The sequence below is a fragment of the Ostrinia furnacalis genome, unplaced genomic scaffold, assembly GCF_004193835.3.
Source record: "Ostrinia furnacalis isolate ACB-3 unplaced genomic scaffold, ASM419383v2 OfSCF2378, whole genome shotgun sequence".
NCBI lineage: Eukaryota > Metazoa > Arthropoda > Insecta > Lepidoptera > Crambidae > Ostrinia > Ostrinia furnacalis.
This window is the reverse complement of record NW_021132617.1, coordinates 533,131-555,282: the sequence shown is the minus strand read 5'-3', so window position 1 is coordinate 555,282 and position 22,152 is coordinate 533,131. Positions and strand designations below refer to the sequence as shown.

The 22,152-nt window shown below is 48.7% G+C and overlaps 1 protein-coding gene across 5 annotated transcripts in view; it reads left to right on the top strand.

The window, feature by feature from the left end:
• Positions 1 to 22,152, top strand: part of Liprin-beta (liprin-beta 1) — a 49,841-nt gene that overhangs the window by 26,376 nt on the left and 1,313 nt on the right. For 3 of the 5 annotated variants that reach the window (XM_028307998.1, XM_028307994.1, XM_028307997.1), the window contains exons 6-13: positions 8,954 to 9,119; positions 9,828 to 10,050; positions 13,739 to 13,949; positions 14,898 to 15,086; positions 19,010 to 19,121; positions 19,209 to 19,305; positions 19,740 to 19,856; positions 21,831 to 21,931. In XM_028307998.1, the coding sequence (XP_028163799.1) occupies positions 8,954 to 9,119; positions 9,828 to 10,050; positions 13,739 to 13,949; positions 14,898 to 15,086; positions 19,010 to 19,121; positions 19,209 to 19,305; positions 19,740 to 19,856; positions 21,831 to 21,908 (1,193 nt within the window). In that variant the 3' untranslated portion in view covers positions 21,909 to 21,931. The remainder of the gene's footprint in view (positions 1 to 8,953; positions 9,120 to 9,827; positions 10,051 to 13,738; positions 13,950 to 14,897; positions 15,087 to 19,009; positions 19,122 to 19,208; positions 19,306 to 19,739; positions 19,857 to 21,830; positions 21,932 to 22,152) is intronic. The other 2 variants (XM_028307999.1, XM_028307995.1) reach the window with 1 other exon arrangement.

The window sequence follows — 22,152 nt, the reverse complement described above, 5'->3', positions numbered from 1 at the left end:
ACGATAGCCGCCTGCCTGTAAATATTGATAAAATTCAACTTCCTGCCTGTAAATATTAATAAAATATTGTTATAAAAAATTTAGACAACATATTCATAAAGCAAATCTCACCTACTGAAGACCGTTATTCGTATTTTTTACTCATCTCCCGAACCTTAAAATCNACTACACAACACTGTGCCATACTCAAGCCCCATATAGGACCATATAACGCGCGACGCAAAAGTATAGTCAGCGACTCAGTGCAGCCGGGCCTCCGAGATTAGGCATCAACCGGCTTAGTGCGCCGGCGGTAGCCAAAAGCTTAGGGGTGAGATGATTCAAGTGGCCGTCACCACTGTCCAACTAACTACAATCCGAGGTACCTACCGCAAAGATTTTCCGACTGTAATATGTGGTGTATGTTGACCTATTTATGGCAAATAAAATATTAGTATTATTCCTCTTTATAATATTAGTAGGTATACATACATAACTTGCTGTTCCAAATTTTCGTCATTCGTTTTCGTTTCATCGCTAAAAATAACTTAATTTTATTTTGCATTACGTCTGAAATAGAATTTGTAGTAAAAATAGACTGTAATGAAAAATAACAATAAAATATTTTAATTACCACGTGATCGCAAAATCTACCACCAAGATTTTNCGCGCGCGTCGATACGATCTACGGGACCGCGGCCGAGGATGACTCCTATGCCTTGGTAAGGAACTATTCTAGTAGATACTTAACGAGTGAGAATCATAAAGGAAGTAAGCAGGAAAGAGAAGGTAATACCGCGTGGCAGTCCGTCCCCCTCGCTCAGAGAAGTGCGATCGCGACTCGGCAGCGGCGGCGGCGGAATTCGATTAGGAGACGATATTGCGCGCGCGTAAGGAACTGTAGTAGAATACTCTACGGCAAGAATAATAATGGAAGTAAGTGCGAAAGAGAAAGCAATACTGCATGGCAGTCCGTCCCTCACTTCGAGAGGTTCGCTAGCGACTTGGCAGCGGTGGCGGCGACGTCAGACTAGAAGGAGATGACATTGCGCGTGCGTCGATCTACCTACGGGACCGCGGCCGAGGATGACTCCTATGCCTTGGTAAGAAACTTATAGTAGATTACTCTACGGGCAAGAATCATAATGGTAGTAAGTAGGAAAGAGAAGGCAATACCGCGCGGCAGTCCATCCCCCTCGCTCAGAGAAGTTCGCTCGCGACTCGGCAGTGGCGGCGGCGGAATTCGATTAGAAGGAGACGATTTGCGCGCGCGTAAGGAACTGTAGTAGAATACTCTACGGCAAGAATCATAATGGAAGTAAGTACGAAAGAGAAAGCAATACTGCATGGCAGTCCGTCCCCCTCGCTTCGAGAGGTTCGCTAGCGACTTGGCAGCGGTGGCGGCGGCGTCAGACTAGAAGGAGATGACATTGCGCGTGCGTCGATCTACCTACGGGACCGCGGCCGAGGATGACTCCTATGCCTTGGTAAGGAAACTATTGTAGAGTACGGGCGAGGATCATAATGAAGTGAGTAGGAAAGAGTAAGTAATACCGCGCGGCAGTCCGTCTCGCTCGCGACTCGGCAGCGGCGGCGGCGGGATTCGGTTGGAAGGAGACGACATTGCGCGCGCGTCGATACGATCTACGGGACCGCGGCCGAGGATGACTCCTATGCCTTGGTAAGGAACTATTCTAGTAGATACTTAACGGGTGAGAATCATAAAGGAAGTAAGCAGGAAAGAGAAGGTAATACCGCGCGGCAGTCCGTCCCCCTCGCTCAGAGAAGTGCGATCGCGACTCGGCAGCGGCGGCGGCGGGATTCGGTTGGAAGGAGACGACATTGCGCGCGCGTCGATATGGTCTACGGGACCGCGGCCGAGGATTACTGCTATGCCTTGGTAAGGAACTATTGTAGAGTACACTACGGGCAAGAATCATAATGGAAGTAGGAAAGAGAAGGCAATACCGCGCGGCAGTCCATCTCCCTCGCTCAGAGAAGTTCGCTCGCGACTCGGCAGCGGCGGCGGTGGAATTCGGTTGGAAGGAGACGACATTGCGCGCGCGTCGATACGATCTACGGGACCGCGGCCGAGGATGACTCCTATGCCTTGGTAAGGAACTATTGTAGAGTACTGAGTACACTACGGCAAGAATCATAATGGAAGTAGGAAAGAGGAGGCAATACCGCGCGGCAGACCGTCTCTCTCACTCAGAGAAGTGCGATCGCGACTCTGTAGGAGTTTGAAGGAGACGACATTGCGCGCGCGTCGATACGATCCACGGGACCCCGGCCGAGAATGACTCCTATGCCTTGGTAAGGAACTATTCTAGTACATACTTAACGGGTGAGAATCGTAAAGGAAGTAAGCAGGAAAGAGAAGGTAATACCGCGCGGCAGTCCGTCCCCCTCGCTCAGAGAAGTTCGCTCGCGACTCTGCAGTGACAGCAGCCTTGGTAAGGAACGATAAAAGTTGAACACTCGACAGTAAATTTCTGTGGGACTATTACAAGGAACAGTGGAACTGATCCATAGAATACTATTTCATATTATTCGTAGGCAGTTTATGCAAATTCTTATGCAGATTTCGAATGAGAAATTCACATGTTATTGTTTTTTAGGCAAACAACAGACCTACGACAATGGGACTGCGAAACCACCTGCGGCTGGCTGGAGAGCCTCGGGCTGGAGGTGTACGCGGCCGCCGCCAGGAGCTGGCTGGGCGGGGCGCCGGACGCGCGCGGCGTCATCGCGGCCGCCTCGCCGCAGACCATAGACAAGGAGCTCGCCGTCAAGCACCCGATGCATAAGAAGAAGATTGTTCTGGCGCTTACGGATCTGTTGGTAAGTGTATTTTGTCTAGGAGTTTCTTAGTAAGAAACGCGTTTGTTGCATGAGATATACCCAGCTATGGAGCTGTTTTGTGAAGCTCGCGGGGTGACTAAGGAACCTCTTTTTTCTCCGTGGAGAAGTTTAGTCGCTCTAGTTAGTAATTTGTCAAGACTTTGAAACCACCTGCGGCTGCTGCGCTTACTGTGTTGGTAAGTCGTAGTACCTACTTATCCAGAATATCTAGGAGTTTCTTTTCAATAAACGCGATTGTTGCATGAGACATACCCAGCTATGGAGCTATTTTGTGAAGTTCGTGTGATGACTAAGGAGCCTTTTTTCTCCGTGGACAAGAGGCTCGATAGGTCAAGTTTAGTCGCTCTGGTTAGTAATTAGTCGGGACTTTGAAACCACCTGCGGCTGGCTGGAGAGCCTCGGGCTGGAGGTGTACGCGGCCGCCGCCAGGAGCTGGCTGGGCGGGGCGCCGGACGCGCGCGGCGTCATCGCGGCCGCCTCGCCGCAGACCATAGACAAGGAGCTCGCCGTCAAGCACCCGATGCATAAGAAGAAGATTGTTCTGGCGCTTACGGATCTGTTGGTAAGTCGTAGTACTTATCTAGGATATCTTGGAGTTTCTTTTCAATAAACGCGATTGTTGCACGAGATATAGGTACCCTGCTATGGACCTAGTTTGTTTAGCTCATGACGTCAACGAGAACGCCTCTTCATAGTCGGTTGACAAGAAGCTCTCGATAGGTCAAGTTTAGTCGCTCTAGTTAGTAATTTGTCAAGACTTTGAAACCACCTGCGGCTGCTGCGCTTACTGTGTTGGTAAGTCGTAGTAGGTACTATCTAGGATATTTAAGAGTTTCTTTTCAATAAACGCGATTACTGGATTAGATATACCCAGCTATGGACCTATTTTGTGAATCTCGTGGGGTGACTAAGGAGCATGTTTTCTCCGTGGACAAGAGACTCTCGATAGATCAAGACGTTTAGTCGCTCTAGTTAGTAATTAGTCGAGGTGTACGTGGCCGCCGCCAGGAACTGGCTGGACGGGGCGCTAGTTTAGTTTGTAAAGGTCGTGACGTGTCTGAGGACGCCTCTTCATAGTAGTCGGTTGACAAGAAACTCGGTGGGTCAAGTTTAGTCGCTCTAGTTAGTAATTAGTCGGGACTTTGAAACCACCTGCGGCTGGCTGGAGAGCCTCGGGCTGGAAGTGTACGTGGCCGCCGCTAAGAACTGGCTGGGCGGGGCGCTAGTTTAGTAGCTAGTTTAGTTTGTAAAGGTCGTGGGATGACTGAGGAGGCCTTTTCATAGTCCGTTGACAAGAGGCCCTCGATAGGTCTAGTTTAGTCGCTCTAGTTAGTAATTTGTCGGGACTTTGAAACCACCTGCGGCTGCTGCGCTTACTGTGTTGGTAAGTCGTAGTACTTATCTAGGATATCTAGGAGTTTCTTTTCAATAAACGCGATTGTTGGATGAGATATACCCAGCTATGGAGTTGTTTTGTGAAGCTCGCGGGGTGGCTAAGGAACTTCTTTTTTCTCCGTGGAGGAGGCTCTCGATAGGTCAAGTTTAGTCGCTCTAGTTAGTAATTAGTCGGGACTTTGAAACCACCTGCGGCTGCTGCGCTTACTGTGTTGGTTAGTAGGTACTTATCTAGGATATCTAGGAGTTTCTTTTCAAAGAACGCGATTGTTGGATGAGATATACCCAGTTATGGAGCTGTTTTGTGAAGCTAGCGGGGTGACTAAGGAACCTCTTTTTTCTCCGTGGATAAGAGGCTCTCGATAGGTCAAGTTCAGTCGCTCTAGTTAGTAATTAGTCGGGACTTTGGAACCACCTGCGGCTGGCTGGAGAGCCTCGGGCTGGAGGTGTACGCGGCCGCCGCCAGGAGCTGGCTGGGCGGGGCGCCGGACGCGCGCGGCGTCATCGCGGCCGCCTCGCCGCAGACCATAGACAAGGAGCTCGCCGTCAAGCACCCGATGCATAAGAAGAAGATTGTGCTGGCGCTTACGGATCTGCTGGTAAGTCGAAGTACTTTTCTAGGATGTCTAGGAGTTTCTTTTCAATAAACGCGATTGTTGCACGAGATATAGGTACCCTGCTATGGACCTAGTTTGTTTAGCTCGTGACGTCACTGAGGACGCCTCTTCATAGTCGGTTGATAAGAAGCTTTCGATAGGTCTAGTTTAGTCGCTCTAGTTAGTAATTTGTTGGGACTTTGAAACCACCTGCGGCTGCTGCGCTTACTGTGTTGGTAAGTCGTAGTAGGTACTTATCTAGGATATCTTGAAGTTTCTTTTCAATAATCGCGATTGTTGGATGAGATATACCCAACTATGGAACTAGTTTGTATAGCTCGTGACGTCACTGAGGACGCCTCTTCATAATCGGTTGACAAGAAGCTCTCGATAGGTCAAGTTTAGTCGCTCTAGTTAGTAATTTGTCAAGACTTTGAAACCACCTGCGGCTGCTGCGCTTACTGTGTTGTTAAGTCGTAGTAGGTACTATCTGGGATATTTAGGAGTTTCTTTTCAATAAACGCGATTGTTGGATGAGATATACCCAGCTATGGAGCTAGTTTGTAAAGCTAGTGAGGTGACTGAGGAGTCTCTTCTTTCTTCGTGGACAAGAAACTCTCGATAGATCAAGACGTTTAGTCGCTCTAGTTAGTAATTAGTCAGGACTTTGAAACCACCTGCGGCTGGCTGGAGAGCCTCGGGCTGGAGGTGTACGCGGCCGCCGCCAGGAGCTGGCTGGGCGGGGCGCCGGACGCGCGCGGCGTCATCGCGGCCGCCTCGCCGCAGACCATAGACAAGGAGCTCGCCGTCAAGCACCCGATGCACAACAAGAAGAAGATTGTGCTGGCGCTTACGGATCTGTTGGTGAGCTAGCGATGTCTAGGAGAAAATGTCTTGAGACATGAGGCTCAAGCTATTTAGTTAGATAGTTTGTAAAGATTGCGGGGTCATTGAAATCGCTTTCGTTGTCCATTGACAAGAAGCTCACGCTGATTCAATATAAGTTTTTTATATAGCTTAGAGCAGTGTTTTTCAACCTTTTTCATGACGCGACCCTAGCATGAAAAAAAATTTTGCGGCCCCCCGACCGTCTGCTTTTTTTTCATGCCTTTTACAAAGATGTTGTAGGGAACGAATTCTTCAATCTATACAACATTTATGCATTTGCTAATTAGATTTCGGATAAATCTAGCTTGTAAACTTGTCTGGTTACAGAGCCCCCTACAGAGGCTTCGCGACCCCCCAGGGGGTTAGAGCTTAGAGCCTTTAAGCAGCGTCGACGTCGTCTTGACGGCGCTTTCCGCCTCTCCACTGGTCAAATTGAATCCGCTGTGCGATACGAGAGCTTAGATTTTTATGCGACGACTGAGCACACTGTATGGCATAAGAAATAGACTCGCGAGACGAGGCGGGGAAAGGATGTATTATGTGCGACTCAGCAGTGGCACCACTTTTGTTTGCGTTGTAGAGGAAATGGCGCACATGCGCAATAGCTTTCGTTGCCGTTGCAACACTAAATACAGCCAGTGTATACGCCAGCGCGGCGAGATCTTTGCAGCGCGGTTGCAATGACCCCTAGAAAATGATATGAAATATTTAAATATTTAATTGGTGATTGTCATCAGGGTGGTCACGGCGACCCGATGCTGACGGCATCAGGTCAACTGGACACGGCGTGGGCGCTGCGCTGGTTAGAAGACATCGGCGTGTGCGGAGCCCGCGGGGCCGCCAGCGAGGCCGCGTTAGACGGCCGCCTGCTGCACCGCTTGTCACACAGCGAGCTGCACGCGCACCTGCGTGTCACGCACGCCTTGCACGCGCTGTCCATACGCCGCGGTGAGTAGTAGTGTCGCTAGTCTCGTATAAGCGGGATACTAAAGCCCGGTCGCCGAGCACGTAGAATTTCGTCAATGACCCCACACTCACTGCGGCCGCCCGTCGCACAGTCGCGACAGCAATATAATTACGCGCGAGCGATAAGGATGGGTAGATTGGGGTCATTGGACGAAATTCTACGTGCTCGGCGACCGGACTATAGTATCAGAGGCAGCTGGACACGGCGTGGGCGCTGCGCTGGTTGGAAGACATCGGCGTGTGCGGAGCCCGCGGGGCCGCCAGCGAGGCCGCGTTAGACGGCCGCCTGCTGCACCGCTTGTCACACAGCGAGCTACACGCGCACCTACGCGTCACCCACGCCTTGCACGCGCTGTCCATACGCCGCGGTGAGTAGTAGTGTCGCTAGTCTCGTATAAGCGGGACACTAGTGTGGGGGCAGTTGGATACGGCGTGGGCGCTGCGCTGGCTGGAAGACACGCCCGAGGGGCGGCAAGCGAGGCCGCGTTAGACGGCCGCCTGCTGCACCGCCTGGCGCACAGCCGCCGGGTACTCATCTAGCCGTGTAGCATGTGATGTATCAGATACTGTATCAAGAGCCCGCTGCTCGCTGCTCGCGCGTGGTTCGCAGGGAGATCGTAGCGACCCGCCGAGTGGCGGTATCACTGCGCACAAAGGCAGCTCGCAGTAGGATTCAGGAGCTCGCAGCCAGATACGCGATGACCGTGCACGAGCCGTACTCACTTGAAGGTTGGTTACGTAATACGTTACATGCTACGTTACGTGCTACATGGCAGGTGAGTACCCTGCCTAGTGTATAAGCTGGACACTAGTGCCGGGGCAGCTGGACACGGCGTCGGTTAGAAGACATCGGCGTGTGCGGAGCCCGCGGGGCCGCCAGCGAGGCCGCGCTGGACGGCCGCCTGCTGCACCGCTTGTCACACAGCGAGCTACACGCGCACCTACGCGTCACGCACGCCTTGCACGCGGTGTCCATACGCCGCGGTGAGTAGTAGTGTCGCTAGTGTCGTATAAACGGGATACTAAAGCCCGGTCGCCGAGCACGTAGAATTTCGTCAATGACCCCACANAGTCACCGTTAACTGTGAAATGGCTTAATCGTTAACTTCACTGTTGCGATTTCTAACATAATACTCGTCTCGGTTAACCCAACGGGATGGTGGTGGTGTGGCGCCTAGGTCGATAGCAACGCTTGCACGAGACACGCTAAAACCAAATTCCTTGCTCGTTGCCGGCTGCCATCTTCATTTTTGAACAAATTTCTTAGCCGCGTCTACACTGGGAGCGTCTTGAAAGGCACGCTCGACATCCTACTGGCTCGTGCTCATGCCACACAAGCCAATGCGTCCGGTGTGCATGCGACTTTAGAGACTACAAAATTTTGGCGTTTGACGAAAGACTTGCTAAAGATGCGTGGAACCGGGTATTGATGATTCGGAGTCTTTTTCTTAAATGATAAACTGTAAAGAATATATCGGTCAGTTAAAACAGAAACCCGTAAAAGCTCTGAATTAAATTGTAGTTGCCTCATTTGGTAACTGCATGCATAAGAACAATCAAATTACCTAACGTTTGTCTTGAAGAAAACACGTTCTTAAAATGTGTTACGATTTTTAAAGAGTTTAAAGTAGAAAATTATGTGAAATACTGTGGGACCTAGTGACTGAATGATTTTCATGCCTACACTCAGGAGACAACCTAAGACCAGAATTTTCATAACTCCTATTTGGAATCAAAGATGGCAGCCCTACTCGTGTCTAATACAGTCTCTCACCCCGGCTTGGCCTATTCTTGTTGTACTGTGTCTAACGAGTGACCCGCATGCCGATCCCACCAGTACATGTGGAAAATCCTATAGTTAGCCAAATATTTTAACTGCTTAGTAATTGATTTATCCTTTGCTCAAAAATTAAGCTATAAATAATTAATACTCACTCAAAAATTAAGTTATAATTATTTAACACAAAGTTTATTAGCTTTATGTGTCCGTAAAATAGTTTTTTAGTTGCATGTTAAAATTATATTGACTCTATCACGATAATACAATGTCTTATGAGAATACTCAAGTCTCTCTCCCTTATGAGAATCTTGAAGCCACGATAGCCACCTGCCTGTAAATATTAATAAAATTCGACTTCCTGCCTGTAAATATTAATAAAATATTGTTATAAAAAATTTAGACAACATATTCATAAAGCAAATCTCACCTACTGGAGACCGTTATTTGTACTTTTTACTCATCTACCGAACCTTAAAACCTACAGCGGAGAAAGAGGAAGCAATACCGCGTGGCAGTCCGTCCCCCTCGCTCAGAGAAGTGCGATCGCGACTCGGCAGCGGCGGCGGCGGGATTCGGTTGGAAGGAGACGACATTGCGCGCGCGTCGATACGATCCACGGGACCGCGGCCGAGGATGACTCCTATGCCTTGGTAAGGAACTATTGTAGAGTACTGAGTACACTACGGCAAGAATCATAATGGAAGTAGGAAAGAGGAGGCAATACCGCGCGGCAGACCGTCTCTCTCACTCAGAGAAGTGCGATCGCGACTCGGTAGGAGTTTGAAGGAGACGACATTGCGCGCGCGTCGATAAGATCTACGGGACCCCGGCCGAGGATGACTCCTATGCCTTGGTAAGGAACTATTCTAGTAGATACTAAACGGGTGAGAATCGTAAAGGAAGTAAGCAGGAAAGAGAAGGCAATACCGCGCGGCAGTCCGTCCCCCTCGCTCAGAGGCAGTGGCGGCGACGGGATTCGGTTGGAAGGAGACGATATTGCGATACGGTCTACGGGACCGCGGCCGCGGATGACTCCTATGCCTTGGTAAGGAACTATTGTAGAATATACTACGGGCGAGGATCATAATGAAGTGAGTAGGAAAGAGAAAGTAACATCGAGGGGCAGTCTGTCGCGCTCGCTCAGAGAAGTTCGCTCGCGACTCTGCAGTGACAGCAGCCTTGGTAAGGAACGATAAAAGTTGAACACTCGACAGTAAATTTCTGTGGGACTATTACAAGGAACAGTGGAACTGATCCATAGAATACTATTTCATATTATTCGTAGGCATTTTTTGCAAAATTCTTTTGTAGATTTCGAATGAGAAATTCGTACGAGTATGTTACTTGTTTTTTTTTAGGCAAACAACAGACCTACGACAATGGGACTGCGAAACCACCTGCGGCTGGCTGGAGAGCCTCGGGCTGGAGGTGTACGCGGCCGCCGCCAGGAGCTGGCTGGGCGGGGCGCCGGACGCGCGCGGCGTCATCGCGGCCGCCTCGCCGCAGACCATAGACAAGGAGCTCGCCGTCAAGCACCCGATGCATAAGAAGAAGATTGTTCTGGCGCTTACGGATCTGTTGGTAAGTGTATTTTGTCTAGGAGTTTCTTAGTAAGAAACGCGTTTGTTGCATGAGATATACCCAGCTATGGAGCTGTTTTGTGAAGCTCGCGGGGTGACTAAGGAACCTCTTTTTTCTCCGTGGAGAAGTTTAGTCGCTCTAGTTAGTAATTTGTCAAGACTATGAAACCACCTGCGGCTGCTGCGCTTACTGTGTTGGTAAGTCGTAGTAGGTACTATCTGGGATATTTAGGAGTTTCTTTTCAATAAACGTGATTGTTGGATGAGATATTACCCAGCTATGGAGCTAGTTTGTAAAGCTAGTGAGGTGACTGAGGAGTCTCTTCTTTCTTCGTGGACAAGGTCTCTCAATAGGTCAAGTGTAGTTGCCCTTATAGTTAGTAATTAGTCGGGACTTTGGAACCACCTGCGGCTGGCTGGAGAGCCTCGGGCCCGAAGTGTATTTTTTACCTAGGAGTTTCTTAATAATAAACGCGTTTGTTGCATGAGATATACCCAGTTATAGAGCTATTTTGTGAAGCTCGTGGGGTGACTAAGGAGCATGTTTTCTCCGTGGACAAGAGTCTCTCGATAGGTCAAGTTTAGTCGCTCTAGTTAGTAATTAGTCGGCAATTTGAAACCACGTGCGGCTGGCTGGAGAGCCTCGGGCTGGAGGTGTACGCGGCCGCCGCCAGGAGCTGGCTGGGCGGGGCGCCGGACGCGCGCGGCGTCATCGCGGCCGCCTCGCCGCAGACCATAGACAAGGAGCTCGCCGTCAAGCACCCGATGCATAAGAAGAAGATTGTGCTGGCGCTTACGGATTTGTTGGTAAGTGTATTTTGTCTAGGAGTTTCTTTGTAATAAACGCGTTTGTTACATGAGGAATACGCAGCTATGGAACTAGTTTGTTTAGCTCGTGACGTCACTGAGGACGCCTATTCATAGTCGGTTGACAAGAAGCTCACGATAGGTCAAGTTTAGTCGCTCTAGTTAGTAATTTGTCAAGACTTTGAAACCACCTGCGGCTGCTGCGCTTACAGTGTTGGTAAGTCGTAGTAGGTACTATCTGGGATATTTAGGAGTTTTTTTTCAATAAACGTGATTGTTGGATGAGATATTACCCAGCTATGGAGCTAATTTGTAAAGCTAGTGAGGTGACTGATGAGTCTCTTCTTTCTTCGTGGACAAGGTCTCTCAATAGGTCAAGTGTAGTTGCCCTTATAGTTAGTAATTAGTCGGGACTTTGAAACCACCTGCGGCTGGCTGGAGAGCCTCGGGCTGGAAGTGTATTTTGTCTAGGAGTTTCTTAGTAATAAACGCGTTTGTTGGATGAGATATACCCAACTATGGAGCTATTTTGTGAAGCTCGTGGTGTGACTAAGGAGCCTTTTTTCTCAGTGGAGGAGACTCTCGATAGGTCTAGTTTAGTCGCTCTAGTTAGTAATTAGTCGGGACTTTGAAACCACCTGCGGCTGCTGCGCTTACTGTGTTGGTAAGTCGGACTAAGGAGCCTTTTTTCTCCGTGGATAAAAGGTTATCGATAGGTCAAGTTTAGTCGCTCTAGTTAGTAATTAGTCGGGACTTTGGAACCACCTGCGGCTGGCTGGAGAGCCTCGGGCTGGAGGTGTACGCGGCCGCCGCCAGGAGCTGGCTGGGCGGGGCGCCGGACGCGCGCGGCGTCATCGCGGCCGCCTCGCCGCAGACCATAGACAAGGAGCTCGCCGTCAAGCACCCGATGCATAAGAAGAAGATTGTTCTGGCGCTTACGGATTTGCTGGTAAGTCGTAGTACTTATCTAGGATGTCTAGGAGTTTCTTTTCAATAAACGCGATTGTTGCACGAGATATAGGTACCCTGCTATGGACCTAGTTTGTTTAGCTCATGACGTCACTGAGGACGCCTCTTCATAGTCGGTTGATAAGAAGCTTTCGATGGTCAAGTTTAGTCGCTCTAGTTAGTAATTTGTCGGGACTTTGAAACCACCTGCGGCTGCTGCGCTTACTGTGTTGGTAAGTCGTAGTACATCTAGGATATCTACGAGTTTCTTTTCAATAAACGCGATTGGTGGATGAGATATACCCAGCTATTTTGTGAAGCTCATGTCACCACGCGAGCTTTACAAAATAGGCTCTCAATAGGTCAAGTTTAGTCGCTCAGTTAGTAATTAGTCGGGACTTTGAAACCACCTGCGGCTGGCTGGAGAGCCTCGGGCTGGAGGTGTACGCGGCCGCCGCCAGGAGCTGGCTGGGCGGGGCGCCGGACGCGCGCGGCGTCATCGCGGCCGCCTCGCCGCAGACCATAGACAAGGAGCTCGCCGTCAAGCACCCGATGCATAAGAAGAAGATTGTTCTGGCGCTTACGGATTTGTTGGTAAGTGTATTTTGTCTAGGAGTTTCTTAGTAAGAAACGCGTTTGTTGCATGAGATATACCCAGCTATGGAGCTGTTTTGTGAAGCTCGCGGGGTGACTAAGGAACCTCTTTTTTCTCCGTGGAGAAGTTTAGTCGCTCTAGTTAGTAATTTGTCAAGACTTTGAAACCACCTGCGGCTGCTGCGCTTATTGTGTTGGTAAGTCGTAGTACTTATCTAGGATATCTAGGAGTTTCTTTTCAATAAACGCGATTGTTGGATGAGATATACCCAACTATGGAACTATTTTGTATAGCTCCTGGGGTCACTTAAGACCACTCTTCATAGTCCGTGGACAAGAGGCTCTCGATAGGTCAAGTTTAGTCGCTCTAGTTAGTAATTAGTCGGGACTTCGAAACCACCTGCGGCTGGCTGGAGAGCCTCGGGCTGGAGGTGTACGCGGCCGCCGCCAGGAGCTGGCTGGGCGGGGCGCCGGACGCGCGCGGCGTCATCGCGGCCGCCTCGCCGCAGACCATAGACAAGGAGCTCGCCGTCAAGCACCCGATGCATAAGAAGAAGATTGTGCTGGCGCTTACGGATCTGTTGGTAAGTTCTAGTATTTTGTCTGGGAGTAAAGTCTTTGGAATAAACGCGGTTGTTGCACGATATGCTATGAAGCAAGAAGCTGCGGGCTTGGACCATCGACAAGGAGCTCGCCGTCAAGCACCCGATGCATAATGATGGATGGATTTAGGACGCTATTTGGATCAAATATGTAATTGCTCAATAATGAATAATAAATAAATAAATAAATAAATAAATAAATAAGAAGAAGATTGTGCTGGCGCTTACGGATCTGTTGGTCAGTTAGCGATGTCTATGAGGCTCAAGTTCTCGAGCTAGTTTGTAAAGCTTGCGGGGTCATTGAAATCGCTTTCGTTGTCCATTGTCAAGAGGCTCACGCTGATTCAAGATAAGTTTTTTACATAGCTTAAGAGCCTTTAAGCAGCGTCGAATCGATGTCTTGACGGCGCTTTCCGCCTCTCCACTGGTCAAATTGAATCCGCTGTGCGATACGAGAGCTTAGATTTTTATGCGACGACGGAGCGCACTGTATGGCATAAGAAATAGACTCGCGAGACGAGGCGGGGAAAGGATGTATTATGTGCGACTCAGCAGTGGCACCACTTTTGTTTGCGTTGTAGAGGAAATGGCGCACATGCGCAATAGCTTTCGTTGCCGTTGCAACACTAAATACAGCCCGTGTATACGCCAGCGCGGCGAGATCTTTGCAGCGCGGTTGCAATGACCCCTAGAAAATGATATGAAATATTTAAATATTTAATTGGTGATTGTCATCAGGGTGGTCACGGCGACCCAATGCTGACGGCATCAGGTCAACTGGACACGGCGTGGGCGCTGCGCTGGTTAGAAGACATCGGCGTGTGCGGAGCCCGCGGGGCCGCCAGCGAGGCCGCGTTAGACGGCCGCCTGCTGCACCGCTTGTCACACAGCGAGCTACACGCGCACCTGCGCGTCACCCACGCCTTGCACGCGCTGTCCATACGCCGCGGTGAGTGTAGTGTCGCTAGTCTCGTATAAGCGGGACACTAGTGTGGGGGCAGTTGGATACGGCGTGGGCGCTGCGCTGGCTGGAAGACACGCCCGAGGGACGGCAAGCGAGGCCGCGTTAGACGGCCGCCTGCTAAACCGCCTGGCGCACAGCCGCCGGGTACTCATCTAGCCGTGTAGCATGTGATGTATCAGATACTGTATCAAGAGCCCGCTGCGAGCTGCTCGCGCGTGGTTCGCAGGGTGATCGTAGCGACCCGCCGAGTGGCGGTATCACTGCCAGCACAAAGGCGGCTCGCAGTAGGATTCAGGAGCTAGACTTTCACTAGAGTCGGGGCACGTCACGACACCACTGAGTAGGAGTTAGACTCGCGTTCGGCCTTGCTCGTTAGAATGTCTTTCCTCCTGAAATACCTAGACGAGTAGACAGTAGACACCCTTCTTTTCAGTACTTAGGAATAACCTCTTAAAGAGTGTTCTTTAAGAGGTAGTTGTGTAACTATCTTCATCGCTGTAAACATAATTACTTTTCTAACTATCCGTAAATTAGAATTTGACATCAGTAAATAAGAAAGTCAACTGAGTCCAAAAAGTGACGCCTTTTCGCCTTTGGGTTGCCATTATATCGCATTTTGACAGCTCTAACTAAAGTGTCAAACGACTATTAGTGTCAACTACCCTCAGATTGCACTACCTTAGATGATTGATTTTGCATTTCCTAGTGTTGTATTTATTAATATTGAACCCTATTTACCGATTCAGCAGATCTACACTAGTATGTAGTTACGTCTCTAGTTAATAGACAAATCGCTCTATGTCGCCATCTTATTGTCTGTGGTAATCTCTCTGCAATAAAACTGCGTCTGCTAAATTTAAACTATTTTTATTTAAATTCATCACCTAGTATCCTTAGTGTTTTCTCTAATTCCAAAAATTCTCATCTTTACAGGCATCCAAGTCCTCCGCGAGAACAAATTCAACCCGGAGACGATGATCCGGCGAGCCGTGGAGGGCGAAGCGACAGGCGGCGAGGACGGCGAGCCGGCGACTGGGCTGGCGCGCTGGTCCTCGCACCGCGTCATGCAGTGGCTCAAGGAAATTGACCTGGCGGAATACGCGCCGAACCTCCGTGGAGCAGGTGACGTCACGTTGATTCTATTTTCAAATTGCTCCTTGAAAGAAGCGACCAAAGAGTCCCACGTAACCGTATGGATTCTTTGGTAACTGCCAGTAGGTAATAGCTTCGTCATGCAGTGGCTAAAAGAGGTTGACTTTGCCGATACTTGCCCAACCTGCATGGATTTCCAGGCTGCCAGTACGTTATAGCCTCGTCATGCGGTGGTTAAAAGTGGTCGACTTTGCGGAATACGCACTTAACCTCCGTGGATCAGGTGATGTCACGTTATTTAGATTATGATCCGGCGAGCCGTGGAGGGCGAAGCGACGGGCGGCGAGGACGGCGAGCCGGCGACAGGGCTGGCGCGCTGGTCCTCGCACCGCGTCATGCAGTGGCTCAAGGAAATTGACCTGGCGGAATACGTGCCGAATCTCCGTGGAGCAGATGACGTCACGTTGATTCTATTTTCAAATTGCTCCTTAAAAGAAGCGACCAAAGAGTCCCACGTAACCGTATGGATTCTTTGGTAACTGCCAGTAGGTAATAGCTTCGTCATGCAGTGGCTAAAAGAGGTTGACTTTGCCGAGACTTGCCCAACCTGCATGGAACTCCTGGCTGCCAGTACGTTATTACCTCGTCATGCGGTGGTTAAAAGAGGTTGACTTTGCGGAATACGCACTTAACCTCCGTGGAACAGGTGATGTCACTTTGTTGAGACGATGATCCGACGAGCCGTGTAGGATGAAGCGACAGGCGGCGAGGACGGCGAGCCGGCGACTGGGCTGGCGCGCTGGTCCTCGCACCGCGTCATGCAGTGGCTCAAGGAAATCGACCTGGCCGAGTATGCGCCGAACCTCCGTGGAGCAGGTGACGTCACAGAAGAAAATATAATTCTACATTCAAATCTGACAGGTTATTTGGGATTCTTTTGTTAACTGCCAGTATGTAATAGCCTCGTCATGCGGTGGTTAAAGCCTAACCTCCGTGGAGCAGGTGACGTCACGTTTTTACTCTTTTATAAACTGCCAGTAGGTAATAGCCGAGTCGTGCAGTGGCTGAAGTAATCTATTTTACGGAATACGTCGCCAATCTCGCGGAATATGTGACGTCACGTGTTATGTAGGACTCCTGGCTGCTAATACGTTGTAGCCTCGTTATGTAGGACTCCTGGCTGCTAATACGTTGTAGCTCGTTATGTAGGACTCCTGGNCCCCACATTTACTGCGGCCGCCCGTCGCACAGTCGCGACAGCAATATAATTACGCGCGAGCGATAAGGATGGGTAGATTGGGGTCATTGGACGAAATTCTACGTGCTCGGCGACCGGACTATAGTATCAGAGCAGCTGGATACGGCGTGGGCGCTGCGCTGGTTAGAAGACATCGGCGTGTGCGGCGCCCGCGGGGCCGCCAGCGAGGCCGCGCTGGACGGCCGCCTGCTGCACCGCTTGTCACACAGCGAGCTACACGCGCACCTGCGCGTCACGCACGCGCTGCACGCGCCGTCCATACGCCGCGGTGAGTGAACACCTTTCTCATCACAAAAATCGACGAAGGTCGGTACCATACGGCCGCAGCGTATGACAACGTGGCCACGTAAATGCCTGCGTACAGCACACTAGTGTGGGAGCAGTTGGATACGGCGTGGGCGCTGCGCTGATTGGAAGACATCGACGTATGAGGCGCCCGAGGGGCGGCAAGCTTGTCCTAAGTCCGCCTGACTAGCTACCACCATCTTACCTAAGTCTGTCGCCATAACAACAATGTTAACAGCATTGTTGTGTTCCGGCAGTTAGAGGTAAGATAGCCAGTTCCTCCGTGGTTGAGGATTCCGGGTGAAACTCGCTTCCACCTTCGGCCTGATCGTCACTTACCATCAGGTGAGATACAGGCCAAAAGCTTCCTCGTTGTGGATTAAAAAAAAAAGCGAGGCCGCGCTGTACGGCCGCCTGCTGCACCGCCTGGCGCACAGCGAGCTGTCCATACGCCGCGGTGAGTGTAGAGCAGAGTACTCACCTAGCCGTGTAGCATGTGATGTATCAGATACTGTATCAAGAGCCCGCTGCGAGCTGCTCGCGCGTTGTTCGCAGGGAGATCGTAGCGACCCGCCGAGTGGCGGCATCATTGCGAGCACAAAGGCGGCTCGCAGTAGGATTCAGGAGCTCGCAGCCAGATACGCGATGACCGTGCACGAGCCGTACTCACTTGAAGGTTGGTTACGTAATACGTTACCTAAGTTACGTGCTACATGGCAGGTGAGTACCCTGCCTAGTGTCGTATAAGCGGAACACTAGTGTCGGGGCAGCTAGACCCAGCGCTGGTTAGAAGACATCGGCCTGTGCGGTGCCCGAGGGGCCGCGAGCGAGGCCGCGCTGGACGGCCGCCTGCTGCACCGCTTGTCACACAGCGAGCTACACGCGCACCTGCGTGTCACGCACGCCTTGCACGCGCTGTCCATACGCCGCGGTGAGTGTAGAGCAGAGTACTCATCTAGCCGTATAAAGCCTGGTCCGTGAGCACGTAGAATTTTGTCCAATAACCCCAAGCTACCCATCCTTATCGCTCGCGCGTAATAATATTGCTGTCGCGACTGTGCGACGAGCGCCCGCAGTGAGTGTGCGAGTGCGACAGCAACATGAAATACCTAGACGAGTAGACAGTAGACACCCTTCTTTTCAGTACTTAGGAATAACCTCTTTAAGAGTGTTCTTTAAGAGGTAGTTGTGTAACTATCTTCATCGCTGTAAACATAATTACTTTTCTAACTATCCGTAAATTAGAATTTGACATCAGTAAATAAGAAAGTCAACTGAGTCCAAAAAGTGACGCCTTTTCGCCTTTCCAGGGTTGCCATTATATTGCATTTTGACAGCTCTAACTAAAGTGTCAAACGACTATTAGTGTCAACTACCCTCAGATTGCACACTACCTTAGATGATTGATTTTGCATTTCCCAGTATCCTTATTTATTTTCTCTAATTTCAACAACTCATTGCATCTTTACAGGCATCCAAGTCCTCCGCGAGAACAAATTCAACCCGGAGACGATGATCCGGCGAGCCGTGGAGGGCGAAGCGACAGGCGGCGAGGACGGCGAGCCGGCGACAGGGCTGGCGCGCTGGTCCTCGCACCGCGTCATGCAGTGGCTCAAGGAAATTGATCTGGCGGAATACGCGCCGAACCTCCGCGGAGCAGGTGACGTCACTTTATTGTAGAAAAAAAACCTATTCTATTTTCAAATTCGCTCTAGGAGGAAACTAATAAACCAATAGTCCCACCTCTTGCAAACAGCCAATAAGTGATAGCCGTGTCGTGATATGGTGACGTGGCTGAAGGAGTTGATTTTGCGGAATACGCCGCCAATCTCGCGGAGCAGGTGACGTCACGTGTTATGTAGAACTCCTGGCTGCCAGTACGTTGTAGCCTCGTCATGTAGTGGTTGAAAGAGATCGACTTCTTTGAGCCTTCGTGGAGCAGGTGACGTCACTTTCTGTAGACAATGTACTGGCGGGTGGTGGATGGCGAGCCGTGGCGAGGCGAGGGCTCAAGCGCGCTGGTCCTCGCACCGCGTCATGCAGTGGCTCAAGGAGATTGACCTGGCCGAATACGCGCCCAACCTCCGCGGAGCAGGTGACCGCACAGAAAAATTAAAAATTCCTTTTTCAAATCTGACAGGTTATGTAGAATTATTTTGTGAACTGCCAGTACGTAATAGCTAGCCTCTCCATGCGGTGGTTAAAAGAGGTCGACTTTGCGGAGTACACGCCCAACCTCCGCGGAGCAGGTGACGTCACAGAAAGATGAAAAATTTAATGGCCAGTACACTCCATAGCCTCGATAAGCTACCACGCTCTTGCGAATAAATGAATGTGTGCAAGCGAGACGAATCTAAACACAAACAAATCTTAGCTTTATGAATGACGAATTGTTATAATTTCGTTACAGGAGTCCATGGAGGCCTTATGTTATTAGAACCACGCTTCACAGCAGAGCTTCTAGCGGCGTTACTAAACATCCCCGCCAACAAAACCTTATTACGGCGGCATCTAACGCAGAGGTAATATAACATCATCTGAATTCAGTATTTTATCTCACATATAAATATTTTGTCCGTTTCTGATAATTTATATTTGTGCATTTTCAGATTTAACGACTTATTAGGCAGGGATGTGATACAGCAGAAGAGAAATGCGGAACAAACCCTAGGCTACCAGCCTTTGACCGCGACAACCAAATACAAGGTTAGAAACTATTCCTTATTAATATTGCTCACGGATTTTAACAACTGGTGAGTGCAGATACTATGAATATGAATATCATTGCATTTGCATTCACTGTACAATCCGATCGAGTTAACTGCAGCCGTGACGTCACATCGAACGGGACGAACGCAAGGAGGTTTGCGTGTGAGGGCGCGAGGGAGAGTTTCATTCAAGTGTGGTGCGCAGTTAGCTAGATTGGATTGTAGACGAGCTAGAGTAAGGTCCTGTCACTCGTGGACGAATGTTCAATATTAGCGCAGTAACTCGCGGCTTCTTTTCAATGGCCCAGAAGGCCCCGTCGAATTTTAGTTGGTAGGCCCCGCACAAAGCATTATCTTATGCAAAAAAAAGGTCTTGTCACTCGCTAGTAGCGCAAATACTCGTAGCTCATTCCTCGTCCCTTCCCCTTCCAGGTACCAAAGAAGAGCCAGTTCTCTCTAAAGCGCAAGAAGAGCAAAGACGAGCTTGACCTGGTGGACCTGGTGTGTCCGCTGCACGACGACTGCTCAGGTGACGCTCCCACCTCGCCAGTAAGTCGCCCACTAACAACACTAATATTGCGTGCGACTGGTCACTTCAAACATTGCGAAACATCTTATACAGGGTGTTAGGTAAATGGGTATATGAGCCGACACTAGCCCATGTTAACATATGCATATAAATGGTATGGCGAAGTCAGAAATGGCAATGCCAGATTTTGTATGGAAGGTGGCGTCTTTTTTTTTTCACGCGGCCATCGACCAAACTTTGTTTTTTGATTACAAAATAGTGTAATAAACCAAACTTACTATGGCATGTATACCTCTAAACTCAGTCTGAACTGAGTTACGAGCATTAGAAGTTTGATGATTTTCATACTAGATTTGCTTTTTGTGCGCAAGTTTTGTAAGAAATTGCAACAAAATATTGCGCTATTTTTTTATTGCGCTGATTCTGCTCTATACTGATGTCTGGAGCCTTTAATGGATGGTATTGTTTGTTTACACATACAATCTCACTAGTTTGTTGCAATTTCTTACAAAACTTTGCGCGCAAAAAGCAAGTCTAGTATGAAAATCATCAAACTTCTAATGCTCGTAACTCAGTTCAGACTGAGTTTAGAGGTATACATGTCATAGTAAGTTTGGTTTATTACACTATTTTGTAATCAAAAAACAAAGATTGGTCGATGGCCGCGCGAAATAAAAAAGACGCCAATTTCCGGCATTGTCATTTGATATCATCATTTTAATTTTTTAAATGTTCATAAAAATAAAATTTATAAAATCAGATTTGTATGAAAATTAAAATAATTAAAATGGTGATATCAATTTTCTGACTTCACCATACCATTTATATGCATATGTTAACATGGGCTAGTGTCGGCTCATATACCCATTTACCTAACACCCTGTAAAACAAAAATAAACCGGGCAACCTGGCTTCATTTTACTAAAAATACGAAAAATAATCTTTAATGAAGCCGAACCAAGTTAGGTTCTGAAAAAATTTTTCCGAAAAAAAAAAGTAATAAACGATGGAGAATGAAAAAGATCATCAACATTTGATTGGCGATCAGTTTACTTTTAATCAATCAATGCCAGCATTTTTGTTTTAAGACATTTTCCATTTCCACCTCTGGTTCCTATTAATAAATAAATTGCCCTTTTTTTCGAAAGCGGAGAATCTTTTTGAAATAATTCATGGTTGAAGTGATCTGTTGTACTTATTTTGTGGTATAGCTAGTTGAGTAATATGTTTGATTTTAGCATTTTATGAACGACAAATAATTAGATGTGTTATGTACAAACGACGGCAAATCAAGCTAACGGTAGAAGAAACTGTGCAAGATAAATGTATAGTTTGATTTGCTGCCGGTTGTACGTGACATGTAATTAATTAAATGTATTGTAAATATCCGTGTAAGTTGTTAACTGCAGGCACTTCATTCTACCTCGTTATTTTACGTTTATCTACGGCATGTCCCACTGCAGCGTAAGTTTATAAAAAAGTAGCTTCATTTTGTTGCTTAGGTTTTTTAGTTTGAAAAATAACGCACAATTTGTGAATACTTGCACCTAAAAGTAAGTAGAATTCGTTTGGTGTTTGTGGTTTTAACAAATTTAACCAGGGTTGATAACAACGGTAGCGGACAGTAAGCCTTTAGAAACTTAACGGTGTGGGTGTTTTTTACTTATTGTTCTACAACTAAATACAAGAATAACGGTAAGTTATGAATGATGTTAAGTAAAATTTATTAATTTCAAAAATTTAAGTGTTCAATGGTATTTTAAGGTAGATAAAAAGCCAAATTACTGCAGTAATTTTATTCAATTCGATCGAAAATGACATACTTTATATTTGTCCGCCATTCAACAGAGAAATTGGCTGAGATCTAAAGGTCAGCTAAGGAACTTAGTAGATATTTTTAGTCACCAAATAATTTAGACTACAATCACGATGTTAAATTCCCCAATATTCCTATCACATAGCATAGTTCTAAAACTGTTTGTCGACAATTTCAGACGATGAAAGTAAAATCAGCAACAGCGGGCGTCGCGTCGGCTGTCTCTCCCCCGCGTGACGACGCGCGCGCACAATAGCGCCGCCTACCGCCCCCTTACCGGTAGGTAAACTAACCTATCAGTACAGCTAAAGCCTGGTCCGTGAGCACGTAGAATTTTGTCCAATGACCCCAAGCTACCCATCCTTATCGCTCGCGCGTAATTATGTTGCTGTCGCGCTCGCACACTCACTGCGGGCGCACGTCGCACAGTCGCGACAGCAATGTAAATAAGCTTGGGGACAAAATTCTACGTGCTCACGGACCAGGCTTTAGCACGAAAA